The sequence below is a fragment of the Ochotona curzoniae genome, unplaced genomic scaffold, assembly GCF_017591425.1.
Source record: "Ochotona curzoniae isolate NIBS_2020 unplaced genomic scaffold, NIBS_Ocur_1.0 contig_54, whole genome shotgun sequence".
Classification (NCBI taxonomy): Eukaryota; Metazoa; Chordata; class Mammalia; order Lagomorpha; family Ochotonidae; genus Ochotona; species Ochotona curzoniae.
This window is the reverse complement of record NW_024466464.1, coordinates 3548649-3575107: the sequence shown is the minus strand read 5'-3', so window position 1 is coordinate 3575107 and position 26459 is coordinate 3548649. Positions and strand designations below refer to the sequence as shown.

At 62.0% G+C, this 26459-nt stretch overlaps 1 protein-coding gene across 3 annotated transcripts in view; it reads right to left on the bottom strand.

Annotated features, from left to right (window-relative positions):
• The window catches only part of MAD1L1 (mitotic arrest deficient 1 like 1), a 175184-nt gene that overhangs the window by 24243 nt on the left and 124482 nt on the right, over positions 1–26459 (bottom strand). For all 3 annotated transcript variants that reach the window (XM_040990056.1, XM_040990058.1, XM_040990057.1), the window contains exons 14-16: positions 21581–21669; positions 16937–17027; positions 11277–11484 (exon numbers count right to left, since the gene is read on the bottom strand). In XM_040990056.1, coding sequence (XP_040845990.1) covers positions 11277–11484; positions 16937–17027; positions 21581–21669 — 388 coding nt within the window. The remainder of the gene's footprint in view (positions 1–11276; positions 11485–16936; positions 17028–21580; positions 21670–26459) is intronic.

The following is a 26459-nucleotide window of genomic DNA, read 5'->3' as shown; positions in this document are numbered from 1 at the left end:
TGCTGCCCAAGTCCTTGTCGGGGGTTACCTATCTGCCTTGGCCAACACAGCCCCTGGCAGAACAACAGCCGCCCCTGCAGCATGGGGCTCCAGGCAGTGTCCCTTGGCCGAGGGTCCAGAGCCGTCCGCAGAAGGGCAGATGCGGGGACCACTTTCCTAAGCAAAGTGACAGTGTCCCCTCCAACGTGGTTCCTGCGCCCCCAGCAGAATGTAACCTGCCTCTGAGGAGCAGATGGCCCAAGCCTCAAAGCACACAGGGACAAGCTGCCGGAGCCGCCTGGGGCCCAGGGCCAGGGCCTGAGGCTTGCGGTTGTGCCATCCCAGGCGCAGCCCTGGCTTCTGCAGTTACCGCCCAGGAGCTGAGGCAGCTGCAGACATGTCCCACGGGGGACAGAGCACTCTTGTTCGTGGCAGGTTGTAAAACCTGCTCGGGCAGTGCTGGGGTTTCGGAGGCCAAAACCAGAGAAGGGAACTCAGGTGTCACCATCATAAGCCGCTGTGGCCGAGCCCAGCGTGGGCACACGGCCAGTGCACAGGACGGGCCCGTGGGAACAGTGTCCTGTGGACACCGTCTGCAGCCGACACCCAGATGAGGGTGTGAACGACCCTCTGTCTTCATTGTCACGAGACCTAGCGGGCTGACAGGTCGACTCCACTTGCAGCCTCCTAAGGACTTCTCACATAGCCTTCCCACCCGGAGTCCCCAGGGCAGTGTCAGCCCACGGAGAACACGGAACCCTGGCAAGTCGTGGCTGGAGAGCGCAGCATGGAGGGCCAACTCCCAGGACTCCCTCGTCTGAGCTCTTCCCACCAGGGCTGGCCCAGACCTCGGGGTAGCACCAGCACAGAGCAGGGGCACAGCTCTCCACGTCGGGGTGACCGGTGCAATGGCCTTAGTCAGGCTTTGGACATGAGGGGTGGGGCACTCCCGGCAGGCCACAGGTGGCATGGCCCTTGAGGGCCCTGCATGAGAGTCAGGAGTTGGTGGGCACAGAAGGTTTCCAGGGGCTGAATTATTTATCTCTTGCAAACTTCTAAACTACACTACTCCAGTTTTACATTTTAAATATTTAATAATTGGCCATCAAATATTCACACAGCTTTGTCAGTGACCGTGGGACTGACACGGCAGCCACAGCCAGCCAGGGGCACAGGGAGTTGCCCCTCAGGCTGGCTCGGTGTGTAGTGGCCCTCTAGGACACAGCCAGCAGGGAGGCTGAGTCTGGTCCCAATGGAGCCAGTAGCATTGCCCATCTCAAATGCTAACTCCGGTGGACACCCCAAGGCGCTGGGCAGCGGGACCTAAGTGAGCCTGCAGGGGATGGGGTGCCTTCAAAGTCTCCCTGTGCAGGGCTGGGAGGGTGGACAGCCTTTGCAAGGGGGGGTGCAGCTCAGCAACAGGTGGACAGGGCACCCCTCTCAGCAGCAGGGGCCCTGCAGCAGTGGTAACTCTGCCAGGCCCAGAGGTGCCGCGAGCCTGGGTCCCCCTGCTGGGCCTGAACCTAGAGACAAACGCCTGCTCTGGAATCAGATGCAGATGAGGGAGGCGGCCGCGTGGCTCTCCAACAGGGCATCTCTGTGTGATTAACGGTTCACTCCAGCAAGCAGCCTGTCACCCTGCACAGACACCAGCAATTACAGCTGACAGGCGGGCGCTGCTTTCCTCATGGCACCGCTCCTTCCCCACCCCCACTGCAGAGCGCTGGCGGCTGGGAGGGCCCCCAGGAGAGGGGCAGCAGGCCTACCCCGGGGGAGGGGGCAGTACCCCACAAAACCAGCTCCAGCTCCTCCTTGGACACGGTGCACTCCTGCTGAATGTTCTGGCCGCTAAGGCCTGGTGTGAACTTGGAGCTCTCAGCACAGCAAACCCCACATGCCTCCCTAGGGGACTGCTGGTGTAGGTCTGTGCCTCCCTGGTGGGGGCTGGGCTGGCATGGGCCCTGGCTCTCTGCTCCGAGGAGCTGTGGGCATCAAGGGCACCATGACAGGACCCCACCCCTGAATGGACGGGAGTCGGGCTGGCCAGCGGTGGGTCCTGACCACGAGGGCTGGTGCCGTGTGTTCTCGCCGCATGGCCCACTGGAACAGGCGCAGGACCTGACCTCACATGACCTTCTCTGTCCTGAGTGTGAAGGGGCAAACAGTGACCAGTGGTGACAACCCAGCATGCTGGGGTGGGAAAAGGGCAGGAGAAGGGGCACCAGCAGCAGTGAGGCAGGCAAGGGCCCTGTGGCATCTGGGCGCCTCTCAGCTGCTGGGCCACCCCTGTGGCGGGCACTCGCAGGCACGCACACAGCCAGGGCTCTGCACTGGGCACTCAGGTGTGACCCCCCCTGCTCTGGGCCTGCTCAGAGTGGTCCTACGAGGGTTGCTCTGAGTGGACGGCAGTTCTGTGTGTGGGTGCTCATTCCGGGGCCGGATGGACAGAGGGGTCTAGGGATCCCAGCAGAGCCCTTGGTCCGGCCCCCTGGCCTCCCTTGCCCAGCTGCAGGGTGGAGACAGCGCCCCTAGCAGCTGGGCATCCAAGGCTCACTTCTCAGCCTCTAGGGACAGCAGAGGGTCAGCAGTGTCCCCAGCTTCAGGAGGGACAGTCCCCAAGCCAGTGCTGTCCACAGACACCTCGGAACCCCTGGGACTCACGGACACATACACAGCCAGCTGAGGCAGGGAGCACAGCTGCTGGGGCCATGGTCCCAGAAGCTTCCTTCCAGGAAACAGCCTGCAGAGTGGACCAGGGCAGCCCGCTGGCCAGAGGGCCTCCAGGAGCCTGTGTGCCATGGACCTGTGCACACCTCCCCGGTAGGGGCAGGCACGCTGTGCGAGCTCATCTCAGACTGAGTCACCATCGAGTCGATCTGTCCGCTCCCGGCAGGATGAGGGCTGTAAATCTCTCAGTTTGTGAAAACCTGCTGGTGCAGGCAGCAGCGTCACCGGAGCTCAGTCAACAGCGGAGTAAGGAGCGAGAAGGTTCTGGAAGGAGGTGGCAGAGGAGCCCCCAGGCTGCTACAGCAGGCCTGGACAGCCTAGGTTCTGGGCAGGGAATCCCTGGCCCTGAGGACCACAGAGGACAAGTGGATGAAGACTTGTGTCCACGGAAGTTGCACTCCCATCAGGGGACACAGAAGGTCAGTGAGGCGGGCAGAAGTGCGCTGAAGGAAAGAGCAAAGCAGGGGACACGGAGCAGGGGACACAGAGCAGGGGACGTGGAGCAGGGGACGTGGAGCAGGGGACACAGAGCAGGGGACACGGAGCAGGGGACGTGGAACAGGGGACGTGGAGCAGGGGACGTGGAGCAGGGGACACAGAGCAGGGGACACGGAGCAGGGGATGTGGAACAGGGGACACGGAGCAGGGGACACGGAGCAGGGGACACAGAGCAGGGGACACAGAGCAGGGGACGTGGAGCAGGGGACGTGGAGCAGGGGACACAGAGCAGGGGACACGGAGCAGGGGACGTGGAGCAGGGGACACAGAGCAGGGGACACGGAGCAGGGGACACGGAGCAGGGGACGTGGAGCAGGGGACACGGAGCAGGGGACACGGAGCAGGGGACGTGGAGCTGGATGCAGCTTGCTGAGCAGGGACTGCTAACGGGCTGGAGGGAAGCCAGGGAGTGAAGCAGCAGGGACGGGCGGCTGCAAAGTGGGAAGGGCACACATGGAAGGCCTGAGGCGGACAGGAATGTGCCCACCCCATGGCACCAAGGGAAGCCGGGGCAGAGTCACTGACCCAGAGGGGAGGCCCAATGAGAAGGCAGCACCATGTGGGAGGCAGGAGGCTGACATACCAGCAGGGCAGGAGACAGTACCCCCAGGCAGTGCTCCTGGACGGTGCGGGCACTCAGAGGGAACCATGGCACAGGACTGCATGGCCCCAGGCACTCTGCAATAAGTACCATGATGGAGACAGAGAAGCTTCTGGAAAGAACACCAGGGACCACCATGCGGGGGAAGGATGGGGGAACAGCCGTATGCAGAAGATGGATGGACCAGACCTCAGCAACATTAACAATGCTGCTTATCCAAAGCGAGCACTTTGAAAATGATTACAAGACAAACAGCTCAATTAAAAACCAGGCAGAGATTTAGGGAGACATTTTGTGGAAGAGATGGGAACATGTTCCCTGGCCATCAGTCATGGGGAGTGCGGGGCAGGTGGTTGTGGAAGCCCACACCCTCCCAGCTGTACGTGCAGCCCACGGAGGCCCGTATTGCACTGCTCACAGTGGCACCATGCAGACCCACCAGCCAGTGGTCAGCACACAGTGTGGCCACAGACGATGCGACCACGCAGCTGCGAGTCCCCGTGAAGGCCCATGAGCACTGCCAGAGGCTGCGAGGGGAGCACGTGGTCCTTTCCGGGGCAGGCAGAACTGTGGGGAGCCCGGTACCCTCGGGGTGGGACTGGGAGACTTTGAAGGAGGGACAGAGATCCAAGCTCCTGTCTGCCACGCCAGAGCCAGCTGCTCAGAGCTCCACCTAGGGCTCCCGGGGTAGGGGTGTGGGGACCTGCTGCTTACCACCGCGCACGTGAGCAGATGTAGGGCAGTCCCCGTACCCATCCCACAGCCCGGCCCCACCCCCCACCTAGCCGAGAGCCATCCCAGGCTATCTCTAGCCCACAGTGCCCAGTGTCCACAGCTGCTGAGCAGCGGGCAAGGGGTGTGCCAGCCTGTGCCCCACACCTCTGCTGGCTCCCACTGGCGCCTCATAACCCGTTCCAAAATCATCTCCAAAAGGTCAAACACCAACCCCCATTTGCCCTGAGCACTTTTGGTAACAGCCACAAAACTCCCGAGTCTCAGAGAACAGCCCTTGGGCTCCACCCTGGGCACTGCCAGAACCCCACAAGGACATGGCCATGGCCCAGACAGTCGGACAGGGTCGGGGAGGCAGGCCCAAGTCTCACTGTCCCAAAGGCAGGGACGAACCATCAGGTCCTGCAAAGCCAGTCACCCCTGGCTGCTGGTGTGGCCCTCACCGTCTGACATGGGGAACAGACCTCACAGGCAGACAGCCTGGGCCAGCTGGCTGGGAGAAGGCACAGCATGCAGGGCCCCGTGCACTATGGCTGACACCTGCTGGGCAGGGTGTGCACGGCCTTGGTCACGCCCCACAGCAGAGTGTGCACGGTGTGCACAGCCTTGGTCACTCCCCACAGCAGGGTGTGCACAGCCTTGGTCACTCCCCACGGCAGGTGTGCACAGTGTGGCCTTGGTCACTCCCCACGGCAGGTGTGCACAGTGTGGTCTTGGTCACTCCCCATGGCAGGGTGTGCACAGTGTGGTCTTGGTCACTCCCCATGGCAGGGTGTGCACAGTGTGGCCTTGGTTGCTCCCCACTCTCGGCTCCACTGCAGTTCACCTGAGGAGCCTGGGATGCAGCCAGAGGGAAACCCGGGCCAGGACGGACAGTCTCAGGCCTGAGGACTAGAGGAATGGAGCCAAGGGAATGGTGGCCACAGGCTCCCCACGCAGCACTGCCACAGAAGGGAGAGGGGTTCTGGAGTGAGAGGCAGATGCCGGTCTGGACACTGAGGGCCTGGCAGGGAACAAGGGTGCAGACACTGCAGGGGGTCTGGACACGCCAAGCGCAGCCACATGCCGTGGCGGCGGGGTGGGGGCACACTGTGGAGCACATGGCATGCTAGCGGCAATCCCTGCAAGATCGTTCCAGAACGCTCACACAGAGCAATGAAAGATGTTCACATCATCGCAAAGCACAAGAGTGGACTGGGACCAGAGGGGACGCTCGAGGCTCGGCGCCGGGCCCTACCCCTGCTAACACACGCTTCTGATACATGGCTCCTTGCCGCCCACGGAGAGCTCTGGTCCACTCCCTGCTGCTGTGGGCATTCAGGGAGTGTACCAGTGGGTGAAGATCTCTCTCAGAACAGAAAAATTGAAAGAAAACTGAAGACACACTTCTTAGAAGGCATGGATCAGAGAGGATGTCCGGGCTCCCTGCTGTTGCAGCGCAGGCCTGCCCTGGTCACCCTCAGGGGACAGTCCACTGGCCCGCAGCTCCTGGGACAGAAGGCGGGTTCTTATGCTGCGTCATCTCACTGTGGACAGAGGGGCAGAGACGGAAGTCACCAAAGTCCTTCCCATGACAGCCAGGGGCTCTGCGGGACGGCCTGACCCCTTTCCCACATGCCCACTGGGAATCGAGATTGGGGGATGCACACAGAGCACAGACCACGTCCAAACCACTGACCACACTCATGCCACTGACCACACTCACACCACTGACCACATTCACGCCACTGACCATACTCACACCACTGACCACAGACCACACTCACGCCACTGACCACACTCACGCCACTGACCACTGACCACACTCACGCCACTGACCACTGACCACACTCATGCCACTGACCACGTTCTAACCACTGACCACATTCATGTCACTGACCACACTCACACCACTGACCACACTCACAACACTGACCACACTCACACCACTGACCACAGACCACACTCACACCACTGACCACACTCACACCACTGACCACAGACCACACTCACACCACTGACCACGTTCTAACCACTGACCACAGACCACATTCTAACCACTGATCACATTCACACCACAGACCACGTCCAAACCATTGACCACATTCAAACTACAGACCACTGACCACACTCAAACCACAGACCACATTCAAAGTCCAGATGACAGATGCTGCATCCAAACAACAGAACACCTTAAATGCAGTTTGAAAAAAATCTTGGGGTCTGTGTAAGGGCTCAACTGGCTAACCCTCTAAGCGTCAGGATCCCATGTGGGTGCTGATTCGTGTCTTAGCTGCTCCACTTCCCATCCAGCTCCCTGCTTACGGTGTGGGAAAGCAGCCGAGAATGGTTCGAGGCCTGGCCGTGGGAGGTGAGGAGGAGCTGAGGGCTCCTGGCTCCTGGCTTCAGATCAGCGCAGCTCCGGCCATTGCGGCCATTTGGGGAATGAGCCAGCAGATGGAAGATCTTTATCTCTCCCTTTCTCTGTAAAATCTGCTTTTCAAATAAAAATAAATCTTTAAAAGATATTCTGAACTAAACACAATGAAGACAGAAGAGCTCCATGTTTGCGGCACACAGCTAAAGCAGCGTGCGGAGGAAAACATACGGCACAGACTGCTCACATCAGAGACCAGAAACAGCTCCAATCTGCAAGCTAATTTTCCACCTTTAGAAACCAGGGAAGGAAGGGCAGAATGAAACAGAACAGAAACTAAGCTGAAATCAAGCCGAAAAGAGTAGGAAATTATCCACGAAACCACAGGGTTTTTGGGGCTGCAGCGCCTCGGGAGCGCCCAGGCACAGCTGACGCCGACGAGCACCCCGCCCTGCCCGGCCACTTGCAGGAGCGTGACGGCAGGGCTGCAGGCGGAGGGGGCACAAGCTTGGCAAGTGCCACAGTCTACCAAAAGTACACCGAGAAGAAAGGTCACGCCCGGGACCGGCTGCAAGCAGGCTCGGGCCCCGGGCGCCGACACCAGCAGGTTCTATTCCACGTGTGCCCTGCAGTGCCCCGTGACTCCCCACGTGGACAGGGAAATGAGGCCCACCAGGGTGAGGCAGCAGGGAGCGGTGGCACAGTGGCACACCTCACCAGAGGACTCGGCCCACGGACACAGGGCTGGGTCAGGACTGGAAACATCCCCAGGAATTGTTTGCCACCGTAGCCGTCTGAGGAAGGGAGCAAACCCAAGCCTGCCTAGGAGGCTGCGTCTCGGAGCCCAGTGCCACCTAGTGACCCAAGGACAGGGCACTGCTGTTCTCACTGCCAACAGCCTGGGGAAGTCCAGCCCTCGCTTGCCCCACACCAGCCTCAGCGCCTGGAAATAGAGACGTGGCCACAGAGTCCAGCAGAACCAGTCCCCGGGCTGCCAGGAACTAGAAAACACACAACAGATCTGCCTGGGAAGTCGAGGGAGCCCAAAACTGAGGCAGAAACCCACCGTCCGACCCCCGAGATGGGCAAGCGAAACTGTGAACAGCCCCCCGCCCCCAATTTGCACCTCCCAAACTCAGAAGCCCAACGAACCTGGTGTATTTCCAATAAAACACGCAGCAGGTACATACGCCAAAACTTGAAAAATGCTAAAGAAAGAATCCCAAGGGAAGCTGGGAGCGTGCAGAGGCAGGCTGGGCTCGGGGCCGATAAAGACATGAGTTCTGCTCAGACTGATCTTGGACTTAATGGAATTCCAGGGAAAGCTCAGCAGGATTCGGCAGGCTCAACGCAGCAGATCAGAGACAGAGGGCCAAGACGACTTTGAAAGGGCAGCGTGAAGTTGGAGGAGCCGTGTGGCACACGGACTCGCCTCAGAGCCTTATGGGGCAGTGTGGTGGGCCGCAACAGTGGACACCTGGACCAGCAGGGCAGCCCCACTGCGTGGTCAGGGTATGCGAGACCATGGTGGGAAATCAGAGGGGGCAGTCCCCTCAACAATCCACACAGCAAACTAAAGGCAAGGGGCCGTGGCTGCCCCCACACCGTGTGAGCTCCGCACGCTTGGCGGAGAACACGAGCAAAGCCCTGCGGCTAGGAGCGGACGCCCACCGCCAAGGGGTCTGCCAGGACGAGCTGTCCAGGAAGACCAGCTTCAGACTCGACGCTGCCCACCACCTAAGCGGGCATGGGGGCACAGAGTGTGCGGAGACACGCGCTGTGTGTCCAGTAAGACAAAGCCCCGACGACGCCCTGGCATGTCCCGCAAGCTGGCCCCAGCCACCCCGGCATTCCTCTAAAGACGCCAGTGTCCCATCAAAGCCCATCTGTGTTCTCAGTGTCTGACAACACCGTGCGCCCCCATGGCACATTTCTGGTGTGCTTGCCCACGTGGGCCTGTATGTGGGCATCGGTCTGCTCGGCTCTCACCACACAGTTCTTCCCCGTTCTCAGGGGACACACACTGGGACCCACGTCTCAGCCTCCCTTCCCGGCTGGGCCCCTGCCTGCAGCTAGGCCCTTCTGATCTGCACTGTCATTCCGCCATGGCCAGCCCTGCCCCCAGCCCAGCACTGACTGTGGCCCAGCCCTGTCCAGGCCCAGCCCTGTCCAGGCCCAGCTCTGCCCATGCTCAGCCCTGCCCCCAGCCCAGCACTGACTGAGGTCCAGTCCTGCCCAGAGCTCAGCACCGAGCACAGCATGCACCACAGTGGGAGGTAGGCCTGGGGGAGCAGCTCTCCTGCCTGCTGCAAGCCTGGACTTGTTGAGACGGCTTCCAAGGCCGGCCCGGCCCAAGAGGAGACTCCAGGTCGGTCTGGAGTAGAAGCTCTGGGACCAGGTAGAAAGTCGCTCAGCAGGGCTGGTGCTGTGACCCCGCGGGTTAAACTGCCACCCTGCTGTGCCAGAGGGCTCCACCTCCCATCCCACACAGGCCCCGGCCCCAGTGGCTCCACTTCCCACCCAGCTGCCTGCAAATGCGCCTGGGAAAGCAGTGGAGAATGGTCCCAGTGTCTGGGACCCTGCACCCATGTGGGAGACCCAGGTGAAGCTCTTGGCTTCTGTCCTCGGCCTGGTCCAGCCAGGATGCCGTGGGCATCTGGGGAGTGAACCAGCAAATAGAAGGTCTCAAGTCCGATTTCCAAATCAATAAATGTACCACAATAAAGAGAAACAGCCCTTGGCATCTCTGCTGAATGGCCCCATCCCGAGAGCATGGCAGGGGGGCTCTGGGAGGCAATGAGAAATCCCATCATTTTTCATATGCAGTTCTAATAAGTTTAGATTAATATTAATGCATTACCTGATTAAGCTGCAATTACTAACCTCCCCAGCCCAGGCTTGGTACAGCAGGTGGCCATGCGATGAGGCTAGATACTGCAGGCAGAGGCTGGGGCCAGCTTCCTGCCAGACTCTTGGGGCGGGACTTGGAAGAAACCAGAAAACCACATAACCTATTCCTGCCAGCCCCCCGGAGTACAGCCACGGCCCTGGGCCATGCTTCGGCCCCGTCCTGAGTCAGGGGCGCAGGCTGGGTGAGGCACATGCTAGGGGTCTGGGAGGTCCTTCGCAGGCCTGCAGACCCTACCCAGGGGGCTGTACCCAGAGGGCAGCCAGGCACGAGTGGACCGTGTCTGCTCTTCCTGCTCACACCTGCGAGGGGGCAGGCCGCAGACTCAAGAGCATGGACGCTCTGACTTGAAGCGCCAGCTCCTGCTGCGTCAGGGCTGACAGCTCCAGCGACTGGGTCCCTGCTGAGATGGGAGGATGTGACAGTGAGCTCCGGCTCCTGGCTTCTCCTGGGGAGGACACACGGATGCGGCCTTAAAGATGCTCACGGTAAGCTTATGTGTGTGCTGCGCCCTCCCAAGCTCGTAGAACATTCCTCACAAGACGCCCTTGCAGGGATCTCTAAGTGCCTGCACCCACACAGACGTCTAACCCCAACCCTAAGACGCAAGGCGCGTGTCTGCACACAGGTGGGGGCTCCTGCCAGGCGGGCGCTACACCTGCCCTATCTGGAGGTGCTTGGGGTCTCTGCAGCTGCCAGGAAGCACGTGGCCTTGGGAGTGAGTACACATCTCCGGCCCCACGCCTGTACCTCTTGCTGTCTTCCAAGCCCGACCCACACTTCTGGGGCAGCCCTGGCGTCCCTGGCACTTGCAATGCAGAATCAGTCCTCAGTGTCTGGCCACCTGCCACAGCACGGCCACAGCTCATCCGACAGCAGATACCACAATGCTGCCCTCCGACACCCCAAATTCAGGCCTGTGCCTCGGGCCACGGCAACCCACTGTCACCTCATGTAGCGGCTGAGACGTGGACACTGTGGAGGCCTCAGCCCTGAGATGGCGAGGGACAGAGGTGACCGTGCGGGACAGTCCCCCACATAGCAGGCCGCCTGGGCACTGGGGGCCTGCAGTCCCGCCCCAGCGCAGCCTCCCTGCTAATGGCATGGCCATGGCAACCAGACGGAGCCCCCGGCACGCAGGGCCACGCTCCTGCTCTTCCTCAGCCCTCCTGGGCAGCCACTGGCACAGCACTGGGTCCCTCCCAGGCACTGACTAGACTGTTTCTCACAGCGGCAACGGTCATGGCCAAGGACTTCAGTGTCCACAACGCTTGAGGTTTGCACAGGCACCAGCAGTCACTCACACACCCCCAAGGCCATCCTCAACCTACTCCAGGAAGCTGAAGTGCCTCCTGGCTGCGTAGCGTGCGGTCAATGGTGCGAACCCACTGCAGGGCCTCGCAGGGCTGCAGCACGTGGGGGGGCCCTGGCTATCCAGAGCTGCCCTGTCTGTGGACATCAGGCACGGGGCATACCTGCCACCTCCTGGGATGACGAGAGGCTGGCGGCAGCTTCCAGGTCGGTGGGAACGGGATCTCCCCGCTCCAGGGCACGCACCAGCCCCCGCAACCTCTCACATTCAGTCCGCAGCTGCTCGTGGTCCTCACGCAGACGCTGCCGGGCCGTGCTGGCAGGGTTCTGGCTCAGGTGCAGCACCTTGGTCCTGCTTTGGTCGTAGTCGCCCTGGGGAAACACATGGCACAGATCAGTGAGTCGGCCCGAGCTTTCCAGTCCCTCACGCGACAGGAGGTGCAGTGAGGCATGGAGCAGCCGACAGCGTGGGAGACCTGTGAGTCTGCCCACTGGCCTGACTGCAGAGCTATGGTGAGAAGGCTGGGAGAAGCTGGGGTGCTTAGCACTTCTCAAGCTGATCTGTGGCCCGTGCCTGGGGGCAGCTCCCCCAGGGCTGAGGGGCACCAGCGCCCAGCAGTCACAGCCTGGGAGTCCCCTCCCCCAGGGCTGAGGGGCACCAGCACCCAGCAGTCACAGCCTGGGGTCCAGCTGGCAGATGGCTGTGCTTAGCCAACAACTCCAGCCACTGTGGGCCCCTTGCCGTGTGTGTGTGTGTGTGTGTGTGAGAGAGAGAGAGATGTGGGAGTCTCTGTCACAGCCCGCCCCAGCAGCAGAGCCCACTGGAAGCCGAGCTGGCCGGAGAACAGGGAGCAGGTTTCGGCCCAGCATCCTTGCCCGCGTCCTGGTCTTCCAGCCCCACCTTGTGTTGAGGTGGGCCTCACAGACCCTGCAGCTCACCGTGTGGGAAGGGCACCCCCCAGGCCCATTATCCACATGTGGGTCACCGCGGAACAGCCCTGTGCCCCCTCAGAGTGGCCACACGGCCTGGGGGACAGAAGCGTCCCTGCCTCTCTGGGTGAGGGAAGTACATGCGGGGGGCTGAAGCCAGGTGGCACTTGGCCCACTTGCCACTGCTGCCCTGGTCGATATATTCTGCAGCGAGTGGTGACACATGTCCAGGCAGGAAGGGTGTGGGACACACTGCTGGCCACTCTGCTGCAGGGGCTCCCCAGGAGCACGTGGGAGGGTGGGTTTCACACCCCGCTTGCCTGTCTCCGGCTGTTGAGGGAGAGAGAACTGCACGGTCCTGCATCCTCTTGTCAGCCTCTGAGGCGCCCAGGTCTTTCCCTACCCTGGGGGCGGGTGGAACGCTCGTCCTGCTGTCCTGCGGCCACCGCTGCTCCTGTGGGTCACTCTGGGAAGTGACCCTTGCCAGGGGGCTTCAAGGCCGGCAGATGACGGGTATAAAATGATGTTGACGGCACCCAGGAGGAGTGGGGCCAACACTTGGTTCCTGAGTCATGTTTACCAACTGCTGGACTGCAACAAGGCCTCCACGAACAGGCCTGCCAAGGGCCCTGGCAGCCAGAATGCTCGGGCACCCACAGCCAGGCCCCGGCCCCGGACACTGCTCCTCCATGGCCAACTTGCTGCTTCCCCCTTCCCACTTGGGTCTTGGGGGCCACTCGAGGAGAGGGTGGCCGCAGCCCTAGAGCTGTCCCTTACCCAGAGGCCACAAGAACCTCACCTTGCCTCCTTACATCTCCTTCCAGGCCACCAGGAGGCCACACCTGGCACACAGCAGGTGGGTCAGTAAGCCAGGTCAGGGACGCACCACAGGTCAACGTGGACGCCAGGCCCGAGGGGAGTGGTCAGGTCGGCTCTCTGCTGTGTCATGTGTGTTCTGGTCCCTGCAGGCAGGGCCAGCCTGGGTCTTGAGAGCCAAAGCTCGGAGGACACCACGCTGCCAAAGGATAAGACACATGGGGACCGGACAAGCTGGGGCTGAGGAACGCACCCCATCTCTTGCCGGTCTGCAGCTCTGCATAAGGGGCGGGGGAGGCAAGCAGGCCCAGGCCCTGGGGGCTGGCAGGCAGAGGGGAAGGGGTCTTCATATTCAGGGTGCATCACTCTTCTGGGAAAATCAGAAATCAGCAGCGCCTGTGGAAACGTTGCCACGCGGGTACCATCAGCAAGCCAGCTTTTTTAAGTTGCCGCGTTAATAAACATGAGCAGCGCGTCTCGTGGTGCGGGTGTGCGCTGCCGAGCGCTGCTGTCACACGTCTTATTTTACATAAAACCTTCGCAGGCCTGGCCTGGTACAATGTCTGCAGGGCCAGACGGCATGAGGGTAGGCACTCTGCTGCTTGCTCACAGGGACAGGAAAGCCACGCGCAGACACCACGGGGGATGCCACCAGCTGACTGGAGTCCACCCTGGACACATGACAACCCTCGAGACGTGGCCATGGAACAGACCCCGGGTCGGCAGAGCCAGCACAAAGGGCATCCACAGCAAACTCCACAAGTTGCCACCAAGACTTGACTCCTCTGGAAAATGTGCTGACGGGCACAGACCACAGCAGGGGACATCCTGGGGGGCTGGGCCAGGCTCCTTAGAAACAGGGAGAGTAGCGACAGCGGAAGCCGAGCTGATGTCCTGGCCAAGTCTAGGACACAGGCCTACGACAAGGTGCTTTTCACAGACCCTTGACAACAACACAAACACAAATGAGCACTTGACACAGGCACAGCCTGCCTGCAGAACCGCAGCAACCATGGCCCCATCGCTGGAACCATGGTCCCAGATGCAGACCCCGACTCACTGGCCTGCCCATGGTCCCGGACTGTAGACCCCGACTCGCTGGCCTGTGGGCACAGCACAGGAGCTGGACACAGCGCACACCAAAGGGTACATCTGCCCAAAGAAACCCTGAGGGCACTGACAGGCAGGCACACACATCCTCCATGGATCTGCAGCGTGCTCACAACCCAGCACCATGGTGTACGAAGCACACAAGGATAGGGACACCACTGCCAAGATCTCCACACCGGACCCAGCTGGGGCAGCACGGAGCTCAGGGGGAGCAGTGGGTGCCTGGTCCGCGCCCTCTGCCCAGGAAGCAGTAAGTTGAGTGAGCTAGCCAGGCCACACCTGCCCCAGCGTGCCTCAGTGTCTGGGAGGGAGAGGTGCCGGGGTGCAGGTGCCACGCACACAGCATGGCCAGAAGTGCCCTGCCACTCAGGAGTGCCCTGCCACTCAGGAGTGCCCGGCCAGCTTCTCTGTAAAGCTGACCCCGACACCCAGGCTGCTGCCAGCACCTTGGCTACAACCTAGAGAAGGCTCCAGAAGGGGACAAGCAGGCCATCAAGAGACCAGCAGCTGTCCAGACAGCCTGGCTACAAGGACAGCCAGCGGGGCCAGGGCTTTGGGCAGAGGCTGGCCATCACTGTGGGCCGAGGGAGGTGTCTGAGGACACGGCACGGCCAGTCTGGTGACGCACATGGGAGTGGAGAACCTCTCCTGCCCGGGAGCTCTCGGCTCACAGGGAACCCAGCAATGCTCTACCCACTCTGTTTCCAGAAAAGCCGCACTTCCTCTAGATGTCCGGGGCTGCATGTCGGTCTGCTTCCCGAGCGGCGCACAGGGAGGACGGCGGGGGGGCCGTGCCGGCCCTGACCACAAACCTGCCTGGATAAGCGCCGTGATTAGGGACAGGGAGGCGTGGGCTCCCAGAGCGCGGCGATGAATTCTGCTTAATTACACGCACGCCGCAATGTTCAGAGGAAAGTGTACAGATGTTTGCAATTTACTTTAAAATGCACCAAAAAATAAGTTGCACGAAAGGATGGCAGAGTGACGGATGTGCCACGAAGGCATGTGGGGACACCCCCCTGCAGGAGCCTCTGAGTTTCCTGCACCATCGCTGGCCAAGACGTCCAGTGCGGTGTCGGGGAGCTCCTGCAGCTGGCCTGGACACGGGCTCTGCCAGGCAGGGTCACAGCAGAGCCCCGCGGCCACTGCCATGGGTCGAGGTTCTAGACAAGGGGATAGGGCTGGGCACAGGATGCTGGCCCAGATCACCCAGCCAGAGGCTCCGCTCTGAGGGTGAGCAGGACAGGGCAGGGCCTGCCTCCCTTGCAGTCCACAGCAATCCCATAACCCCTTGGGTTAGACCCTGGAGTCACAGGGTGTGCCCCAGTCCAGTCTGTGTCGGACACGTGCGAGCCGTGCTTTGCCTTGGACCCCCATCTTAGTTCGTCCGTGTGCCAACAGCCGAGGCCCAGGACTGCCAGCCACCCCACCGCTGGTAGGAGGCCCTGGGAGCCCTGCCCAATGAGGGTCTTGGGCTGACCCGCAGAGGACAGCGTGATGGCAGTCAGGCCCCGGCAAGCGTGCGTCTAGCCCCGAGCAGTCAGTGGAGTTCCAGCTAGCGGAGTCCCTCCCCCGCATGCGCTCCCAGTGAAGCCGAACGGTTCTCGTCCGTCTTCCTGGGAGCCGAGGAGCTGCCGTGTGCATACAGAATGCGCGGCCTGGAGCTGCAGGCCTGCTGGACAGTGACACACAGGGCACTGTGTCCGCAGCGTCCAGGCTAGGACCGAGTGACCGCGAGGAGGCCCTGGCCTTCACGGGTGGGGAGCAGCAGGAGGCCACAGACAGCAGCACACAGAGCAGTGTCTGCCGCAGGCAGGGACACTGCACAGCCACGGTGTCCGCCTTCCCCGTGGCCAGGTAGCTGAGGCCTCTTCCGAACACCACCCAGGCCAGCCCCCTGCAGGTACTCCCCTCACATTCTGTGACAAGGTCTCTGTCCCCGCCGCCGCCTTGCTGGTGCCTCCATCAGCCCTCCCCCACAGAGGCCCGTCCACACTGGAGGGGCAATGACGCAGGCAGGAAGCCAGCTCAGACAGCCCTCACAACGGGTGATCAACACCATGTCAGCAGTCAGCTCGGCTCCTTGGGCTTCAATCTCTCACTGCCTGAGACCGCGGGGCACGGATGGAGGCCCAGGCAGGGACCTCAGTGGCAGGGCTAGCAGGACACCACCCAGCGGCCAGGCTGACCTCCAAGGGCAGGAAAGCAGCGTGCGGGAGATACTCTGGCCACCGGCCCCAAGGGCGCTTCTCCCAGCTGCAATGCCTACATGGCCACGGGGATCCCCAAAGTGCCAGGCATCGGCCAAGCCTACAGTGCTGCCAAGGCGGGTTTTGCTGCACTCACTGGGCAGTGTCCCTGCCAGCTGGGCCCAGGGCTGCACCATGTCCATGCACCCAGCTGCCCAGGTGTGTGGAGCCTGGGAGGCATGAAGGAGAACTCGTGGAAGCAGCCACCCGCACAGGACAGTGGGCTCACACCCACGGTGCCTGCCATGCACCAGCACCTCTCACCTCTCAGTCCTCCATCAGCGCCAGGAGCCCCTGGGGCGTCCTGCGGGCAGTGCGGAGCCCAGCCAAGGGGATTATAGAGGGCGGCCGGTGAGATAGGCACGGGGCTGCAGATCCCATACCCGGGCCGGAGTGCCCCTCTGTCCTGGGACCTGTCACTTTGCTCCTTGCTGGGAACAGGCGAGGACAGATGGCTTCACCTGCCTGTAACAGGTGTCACAACAGCATCAATGGCTGTGACAGAGCATGACTGCCTCGGAGGAAGGGAGGGTCAGGGGACAGGTAGCGGTCAGAGTAGGCTGACCACTGAAAGCAGCCCCCTGCAAGCCCACTTCTCCCACAGAAGCCCTCCCCTCACCTCATTCCAGGAGCTGCGAGGGTCAAGGGCCAGGGATGGGGACACCGTGGGTGCGGGAAGGGCGGCCCGCTGCCGCCGGGCGGCTATGGGCAGCACTCACCTGCAGGTTGCGTCTCTCGAGGAGCAGCTCCAGCTCCTTCTTCTCCGCTTCCAGGCGACTCCGCTCGCCCTCCAGCTCCTCAACCTTCAACCTGCAAGGACAGCAAAACTGTGATGGGGCGGGGTGCTGGGGGTGGGGTCGATGCCCATACCAGGCAGGCTCTGCCCTCTGGCTGGTGGAAAGGTGAGGGTCAGAGGACGTGGTCAGGAAGCTTTGCTTCCAAATACAGCCATGGCCACGGCCACAGAGCAGGACACAGTTCCACAGGTGGACACGTGGTCGTGGCAGCAGCTCTGACCGATGGGCAGGACAGCTGCCCTCCCACATGCCAGAGGCTGCCCTGCCCGCACCAGCAGCTGTGAGGAGCTCCTGGCAGTGTGGGATCCACTTGCATGGGAGCAGGGCTGCACCAGGATGCTGAGCAGGGAGGGGCATTCCAACACAGGCCAGGTAAGCCGCCCCCAAGGCCCCTGCGGGAATGGGACAGCAGGTTCCAGAGGCCCGTGTGGGGTACATGCTTGGCTTTCGTTGTGCCTTGGGGCGGCCAGTCTGGTCCTGCACCTGGTGTAAGCCCGAGGAGGGCCCCTCCCTGCTGCCTTCCAGGAAGAGCCTAGGGCAGCCGTGCCCACGTCTCCCCAGGGACAGTTGGCGTGGAGCAGCCAGAGGCCAGGCTCTGATGCCACAGTGATGCCTCATGCGCACAGGGGCGCACAGAGCTGAACACTCGCGCGGCAGCATGCCGAGGGAAGGAAGGGGAGAAGAGGCAGGCCCAGGCGGGGTGTGCAGAAGCCAACAGGCCACTGATGCGATGCTGACAGAGCAAGTGATGCCAGCGGGCGGTGGTGAGGGTGTGCGCTACTCCCTGCAGCCATCACAGGATAGAGGGCCCAAGGGTGCCACGTCCTGATGCAACTCAAACTGCCAAGGGAGGCCGGCCATGTGGGAGACTGCTCAAGGTGCCACGTCCCACGTGGGACTGCTGGGTTCACTTCTGGTTCTGACTCTACTTCCTGCTGCTTTGCACCAGGGAGGTGGCAGGCGTCACCACGAGCAGTCGGGACACTGCCCCCACCTGGACAGCAGACTGAGTGCCCAGCATCCAGCTGTGGCCTGGTCCAGCCGGGTCATCATAGGCACCTGGGAAGGACCCCTCCCACAGCCTGCCTCTCCGCTGCTCGGGCCCTGGTCACACGGGGCCCCTGCCCACGGGGCCCCTGCCTCCCCTGCCCGGAGGAGGGCACTTGGCACTAATGTCCTCAGCTGCCCCGGGCTCTCTGAGGCCATGACTTTCCGGTGGCTCAGCTGTCTGCACTTCTCCGAGACTTCCTCCGACACAGCACAAGATGCTAATCTCCAAATGTTCACTACAGGCACAGAACACACGGTGCCAACAGGAGGCTTCTCAATGTGGTGGGAGGCGCTGTGGCACAGCGGGAGTCATCTGTAACTAGTGAGGTTACACGACCCAGGTGGGGCAGAACTTGGCAACTTCTCAGGACTCAAAAGGCGAGTGTGCCAGCTGCCACTGGACAGGTGAGGCGTGGCTCTACGCAGCTGAAGCGGAAAGGAGTCCGGGGGAGCTGCGGATGTGTCCACGGCTCCAGGCTCTACTGCGTGGCCTCAAGTCCCACTGTTCATAAGGCACAGTGCAGGGCTGGGCCAGGCCATGTCCCCCTATGCCAGATTGTCAAGGAGGCGGTGCGTGCTTGGCTCCCCAACACCTCAGCTAAGGGGGAGCTTCTGCCGAACCTTGGCCCCCTCTGACCCTGAGGTCCGGGGGGGGGGTGTGGTGGGAGGCCCCTGCTCCATCTTGTTCTGCCTCTGCTGGGTGGGGGCTGCAGCTCAGCTCCTCACAGCCTAACACGGCAGGAAACCCAACATGCAAACGCGGCACACTGCAGAAGACATGGAGTAGAGGGGACTCAGGCAGCAGACGCCAGAGGGACGGCCCACATGCACCTGGCCACGAGCGTCCCTGGGATTGAGGACAGGATGTCTGTGCTGTTCCAGAGTCCCACACGACGCAGTCTGGGGGCTCTGACCTCCAGATGAGATGAGCCCCAGGCTATGACTGACACCTGGCAGGGCAGCCCGACTCTAAGGGGTACAGGGTAGCCAAGCACCCTGACGAGGACACTGGCCACAAGGCTCCAAGAGCCCAGCCCCAGGACAGACGCAGCACCTGCTGGGACACTGGTGTCCGAGGGCTGTGACTGCAGTGGCCACCCTTCAGAGGGTCAGTGGCCCAGGCCGAGGCAGGAGGCTACACATGGTGCCTGGGACATCACGGCCTTCAAACAAGACGGAGCCAGCCGAAGCCAAGTGTGGCTTCAATGCTGCAGGCCCTCGAGGTCTGTCCTGGGGTGACCACGGCCAGTACTCCCCAGCTCCCAGCTGACCCGAAACCCAGTGGGCAGTGAGCATTCTCCCCTGCCTGTAGAGGAGGAGCCTGGCACACAGCCCGAGGGGCCACAGAGCAGTTCTGCCCCAAGATGAACTCCAAGGGCCTCAGTCCAGCCTCAGGGTGAGCCAGGGCTGGGCGGCACAGCCCTGCACCCAGCAGGAAGCCTGGGCAGCTGGACAATGTGGGCTTTGTGGGCATGACACCGATGGTCACTGTGGCCACAAGAGGACTCCCAGTCCTCCCACCCCAAGTTCACAGACAGTGTGGGACCTGCCCCTGCGGCTGCCAACAGCCCTCAGCTGCCACTGGAGCCTCCGCAGACACCTCCCCAACTCCTTGGTGGGGGAATGATGTGCTGTGACACATGTGTGTGACGTGACACGCATGACTGATGCAAAACAGCTCTGTGTGTGTGTGTGTGTGAGACCCACCCCTCGACTCGGGGCTCCTCCCTGTTTCTGGGAAGGGCTGGTGGGAGGAGCCACGCGTGCAGATGCTGGGGCTGTACAGGCCCAGCTTTCTCTTCCTCAGAAGTCCCACTTGGGCAGACTCCGCGGGGAATCTCTGCCCTTGGGGAGGGTCTCCGGTCAGCCAGGTCCTCCCGGGAGGACTCAATGTGGCCCTCCGCCGGGGGGCCCGGGGAGCTGCAGGGGGATGTCGCCGTGAAACACATGTCTTCCGGGTCTGCTCTAAGCTTGCCATGAAGGGGCAGGTGGCACGGGACCGTACTGCCCAGGGCCAGTGAAGAAGGTAGGGTAGGGACACAGGCATGGCCTCCATGTAGCCATGTGTGGACTGTGGTGGTCTGGCGAGGCAACCCTGCTGGGGTGCTGCTGGTCACCTGGGGTCCCTGTCACTGTGTCACTAAAGCCCACGAGGCAGGTCCCCAGAGTCCAGACGCAGCCTCGAGACCCTGAAGGCCAGCACAGCGGGCAGCCGCCAGGACAGCCTCGGCGAGGAGCCAGCTGACGTGTGCCCTCAGCCACCCCACCCCACCCAGCAGCCCTGCAGATGGCCACCAGCCGATGTTGACCTGTCTGGGACGCCACCCTGCACATCAGACCGTGTGCTGGGACGGCTGTGACTACTCCACTCAGCCCGGCGGCGCCCTCACTGGCCAGACACACCAGACCGTGTGGCCGTGCTCTGACGGCCCTACTGACGCTCTCACACAGGGCAGCAGCACCTGTGGCCCAGATCACTGGCTCGAGGTCCCTGGGGTTCCTGTCGCTGTGTCCACCGGACAGCCTGCCTGCCAGCGCCTGGCGGACACAGGAGCACTGAGGCCCTGCCCCTCAGCATCCTCCCACACGAAGCAGACCGCTGGCTCCCTCGAGCCAGGCCCCGCACACATGCTGGCCGACCTGGGAACTTGTGCTGGCCAGCCCACCCCTGTCTTGAGGGGCTTCCCCCTCCATGGGGCAGGGACACGGCCTGCCCTCGCCAAGCCGCTCTCCGAGTGCCTGGCACTGTGGGCTGCAGTGTCCACAATGCTTCCTGTATCGCCCTGATCTGAAATGCCCAAGGGTTCCCGCACTCCAGGGACAAAGACCAGACCCAGTCCGGTGCCCACCAGGCCTCTGCCCTCCCACACACAGATGAGCTTCCATTGCTGCCCTCCTGGCTCCCCTGTCACAGCCACGTGCCATGTAGATCCCTGTACCCACAAGGACACAGCATGTGGCTGCCATCCTCAAGTCCAGGGGAGCCTGGAGCACCCCCACATCATGGGGACACGCCCCCCACCCCTCGGCATCCAGGGAGGCCAAAGAAGGACCATATATCTGTCCGGAGGTAGGCACGGCTCCCTGCACTGGGTGCTGTCTGCCCCACGCCGGTCAACGGGCAGCTCCCTGCACTGGGTGCTGTCTGCCCCACGCTGGTCAACGGGCAGCCACGGCAGCTGGCGCCTCACGGGAGGCCCTCGCCCAGCACAAGGCTGGGGCTCCCGCTCCCCGTCGTCTCCTGCCCAGGAACCTGCAGGTGCACAGGACACAGGGAAAGGCCAGGGGCGATGGGAAGAAGTCGGTCCACAGCCCCAATCCACCAGTAGTGCCACGATGCCAGACAATGTGGTGGGCAGCACCTGAGCTGGCTGAGAGCCATGGGCCACAGAGGCCACCCACAGGTCCCTCCTCCGTGCCTCCTGCGTCAACTCTGCTGGCCTCTCAGGGGTACGTGCTGCACCTGGAGGGGACATGGAGAGGCACCCAGAGACCCTGCAGTCCATGCCCGCTTACCTGAGGGCGTCCACCTCCTCCCTGGAGAAGCGGAAGCTGGGCTCGGCAGAACTGGACTGTGTCTTCAGCATCTTCAGTTCCATCTCCAGCTATGAGGAAGCACAGGCAAGGCAGGGATGCAGGAGCCGCACGGGGGGACCCCACTGCCCAGAGAGCCTGGACCCCTAGCCTGAGCGCCAGGAGCCTGGCCAGCGCCCCCTTTCTCACCTCTGCGGCTTCCAACTGCACAGCAGCCCCATGCACAGGTTGTAGGAAGTCAGGCCACCCCAATCCAACAGCAAGCCCTCAGCCTTGTTCAGGCGGGAAGAAGCTATAGCAGCCTCATAAGTGGCACCACCTCTTTGAGCCGGGTGGTCTACCGAAATGCACTCAATGGGGCCACCCACGTAGTCCTCACCTGCTCCCTGTCCCCGAGTGTGGCCCCTGCGGCTGCTCCCTGTCCCCCCTGCAGAGCTGCCCCTCCCCAGCTCACCTGCCCTTAGCCAGCCGACCCCGTGAGGACAGGATGACCCTTGCCCGCAGGCCGTGCTCCCCAGCAGTGCTCGCCAAGTCCTGGGTATGTATTTTTTCCCACATCCCATTTTGTACAGAGGACATTTTCTTCTGTTATGTAAGTTGGTTTCGTAGAAACAATTTGGGAAAGTTTCTCTAAGCTCTGTCTGAGCCATTAAAATGTTCCCTGACCAATCAACCGGTTCCCAGGGGTTGTTGGGGTGTGCTCAGACTCAGGCTGCGGGACCACACCCCCACGCTGGTCACGCCTCTGCTCTCCTCCCTGGCACTCCACTCGGCAGAGGCCACAGAGTGGAATCAGCGGCTCTCCTGCCCACGATGCCGGTGGAAACACCTCCAGAGAGCGCGCTCTCAGCTGACACACTCCGAAGCCTTTGGCATGACAAAGAGGATGCCCTGTGAAGCTAAAACCCCACCAACGCCTCGTGCTGGACTGCGCCCAAGGGGCCAGGCGAGCGCAGGGCACGAGGTCTCCACCCACCAGTGCTCACAGCTCGTGGGCTGCAGCTGCAGGCCCAGCCCACACCCTCAAGTTCCAGCCCCTGCTCTGCCTCCTTGGCCTCAGCCACAGGAAGCGGCAAGAGGGTCCCCGGAGCCAGCAGGAGAGGCACCCCGTCCCTGTGAACCACACCGTGGCGCTCAGCCTGCACAGAGCGGGGCAGTGCGGGCTCGCTGCGTGCAGGCGCCACGCTGGCCTGAGCCCAAAGCAGCAGGCGCCCGCTGCCAGCGAGGGCTGTGTGAGAGGTGCAGGCTCCCTCTGCGCTGCGCCTGGGGTTCAGTCAGCTCCTCGGCTGGAGCGTCCTCAGGACCACGTGGGCATTTTATCTTAGGTCTGCTTTACCATCATTTTCTTTCAATTCTTATCTATTGAAAAGGTAGAATTAGAGAGAGAGCTTCCATCACTGGTTCACGCCCCCAAGATCGAGCCGCCTTGCACTGGGTTCCCAGGCCACTGGCAGGGCGGCAGGTGGGGGGCTAGCCTGGCGGCTCACCCTGGCTGCTGGCTGGATGTAACCTGGGCTGCCCACACCACGGGCACCCTGGGGCACGGCTCAGCGACTCTGCTCATCCAGAGCCGCGCCGTGTGCTGGCCGGTGACCCATCACACCCGTGACTTCCCGTCGGAGTGCCTGGCAGGTGGCCGCCATCCCTCCCGTCTCACGGCCTGTTAACTCGGCTCTCTTCTTCCACGAGTTCCCCTCTCGCCCCTCGGGTTTATCCCGCGCTCTGCTCCCTGACACGTCACCCTCACGGCCCTGAGCAGCCCGGCATCTCCATGCTGCCAGGCTTTGACGAGACGCGTTCTCATTTTGAGTATTCCCAGCTTTTAGCTCCCTCTGACTCACACTCTCCCTTTGAGTCCAGAAACTTCCACATGAAGTGTTTTCTTCTGTCTTTTGCTTTGCTTTTTTTAAAAAGATCTTTTTCATCGGAAAGTCAGAGAGGAAGATCTGTGCGATGCCTCATTCCCAAGCGGCCGCAGTGCCCGGAGCTGAGCCGATCCGAAGCCAGGAGCCAGGAGCCTCCTCCAGGTCTCCCACGCGGGTGCAGGGTCCCAAGGCTTTGGGCTGTCCTGACTGCCTTTCCAGGCCACAGGCAGGGAGCTGGATGGGAAGTGCGGCAGCCGGGATTAGAACTGGTGCCCATATGGGATCTCTGCGCGTACAAGGTGAGGACTTTAGCTGCTAGACTACCGTGCTGGGCCCTTTGTTTTGCTTTTAAGTTCCAAGTGCTAGGACCTTTTGCTTTCTGTGTGTTTCCTTGTGATATCAGATCCCATCACACCGCCGCCAGGGTGGCCGCCCTGCTTCCACTCACATGGATTCATAAATGGTTTATTATCTAGCACACGATTGGCCTTGAATGTTATTGAGAACTCTTTACGCAAGAGGTAAGTTCTCCAGTTTAGGGTGACACTGCTCATGAAAACACATGCGCACAGTGTGTCTGGTGCAGGACGAGGCACTGCTCACACACGCGCACAGTGTGTCTGATGCGGGACGAGGCACTGCTCACACTAGTATATTATGTGCCTCTGTTCCTAGTGTGTGACACGTCTCAGATTCTTGCCTTCTATGCTGCCCCTACCCCAGTGTCCAGGTCCCTGTCAGCACAGAGCAGCTTGCAGCAAGGCTGCAGTGACCAAGATACGCTGTAGCTCTGGGACCACGCTCCACAGGTGCCACGTGAGGCAGGAGGAAGGGGCCCTGCACCTGCGCACCATGCGTAGCGCGGCAGTGGCCGATGCTGCCACGCTCTGTCACGGTGCCTGTCACGGTGCCTGGCCTCTCGGTGGCCGATGCTGCCACGCTCTGTCACGGTGCCTGGCCTCTCCGTGGCTGATGCTGCCACGCTCTGTGTCACGGCGCTTGGCCTCTCGGTGGCCGATGCTGCCACGCTCTGTGTCACAGAGCCTGGCCTCTCAGTGGCTGATGCTGCCACGCTCCGTGTCATGGCACCTGGCCTCTCCGTGGCCGATGCTGCCACGCTCTGTCACGGTGCCTGGCCTCTCTGTGGCCGATGCTGCCACACTCTGTCAGGAAGACAGCTGCCCAGTCACACAAGGCGGAGGCAGTAACTGTGTAAATCAGAAAACAGAACTCCACTTCTCACTCCGCAAAGACTGTAAAAGAGCAGGAGGCTTTTATAGCTGCAATCCAAATGCTCATTCTTCAGCTGTGTTGGCCACGTCTCATTAGAGTGAAAAGTGAAACGACACAGCTTGGCCCGGGACATCCGCCCTTGCGGTACTAATTGCACTTGAAGAAAAAAGCGTGACGAGTACTGTGCTCAGTAATCAGAATGGGCCCTCTAATTAATAGCAGAAAGTCAGGCTGCCTTTGTCTTGCTGACCACAATTAGCTGAAGGCCCAGACAACCCCCGGTCCCCTCTGTACATTACTGAAGTCCCCTTCAAACACATCATGTACCCTCGCTTGCCACTCCGAGGCAGGAAACCAGCGTGTGGACTAGGGGCACCCAGCACCTCACGGCTTGGCGCACATGCCACGCTAGGGCCCTGGGCACTCTGCATCCAGGCCTGAGGACACACCGAGCAGCAAGCTCTCTGCAAGAACCCACCCACCCCCACACAAAGGGGCTGGAGCTCAGCTGGCGGGTGGGCTGGGGGCGAATCCCCACAGCCCAGATGCTACTGGCTCCTCTATACCTGGCTGCTGGGGTACCACCCCTCCAGGCCCCCATCTACAAGTTCCCCCCTTCCCATTACATGAGGAAGGAATGCTCACTGCTGAGAACACAGAGGAAACGAGGAGAGCAAACTGCCCCCAGGGCTCCCGTGGCCCCGGAAGGAGTCAGCACGCATGTGCAGAAAAACGCACGGAGGACTCTGCGGTGGTGCCCGCTCATCTTCCCCAGCGCTCCTCCACTCTGCTCACCCGCGAGCCAGCCCTGCCCCTCCAGCACGCCCACCTCAGACCAGGGCCAGGCCTCCTACCTTCACTCTGCTCCCACCCTGTGTCCACGCAGGAGGGGCCCCGTGTCAGTTGTCACTCCTCTACCACAGGACCTGGCCACGGTCACTGGCTGCTCCCCAACAGCAGACATGTGCACGATGGAGGCCTTGAGGAGGCAGGAGCCCTGGCTGCCGACATCTCCCAAGGATGGAAACACCTCCAGCAGCTGCCGGCACACCTGCTTCCCGGCTCACAATATGCCACGCACCTGTACCAGCTGTCGGGCAGCCCTCCCCCAGCATCTCTGTACCCTGGCGACCCACAGTCACCTGGGTCCTGGCCCTTGGAAGTTCTGATCCATGCCCACTCCCACTGCAGCCCAGAGCAACCCAGTGTCTTTCCAAGAAGGGGAGCCAGGTCCTCGCACCACTCCATGCCACGAGGCTGTGTCTTTCCCACATCCATAGGTCTGCAGGGTCAGAGCCCAGTGCTCTCACCCCACGGCCCACGTCCCCAGGACTTCCCTTACCCCACTGCCCCACGTCACCCCTTCCTTCAACAGGACCTTGGGCAATGCCGTTGTCCACGTCCCCTCAGCAAAGAGGCCTCCAGCCTTGTCCCCGTGTCCCCTCGCTGGGCTTCCACTACCCACAGGCCCGCTGTCCACTGACTTGCCCCAAGCCACATGGATGCAGGGAGGGCCCTGGGGTACTCACTGAGCCAACAGGGAAGGCCCTGAACCTGCAGCCAGCCCTCCCCTGGCCATTTCTGCTCTGCCCGTCTCATTCCACAGGCTGATGGTCCAGCGGCCAGGCTCCCACCCAGTGGGTGCACATACAGACCTTGTGCACAGGGAACCCCAGCCTGCGGCGACAAGGACCAGCACACGGCGTGCAGCCTGTCCAGCATTAGTACACGGACGAGAGGGCACGGCTGCCCTGGCCTCTTAC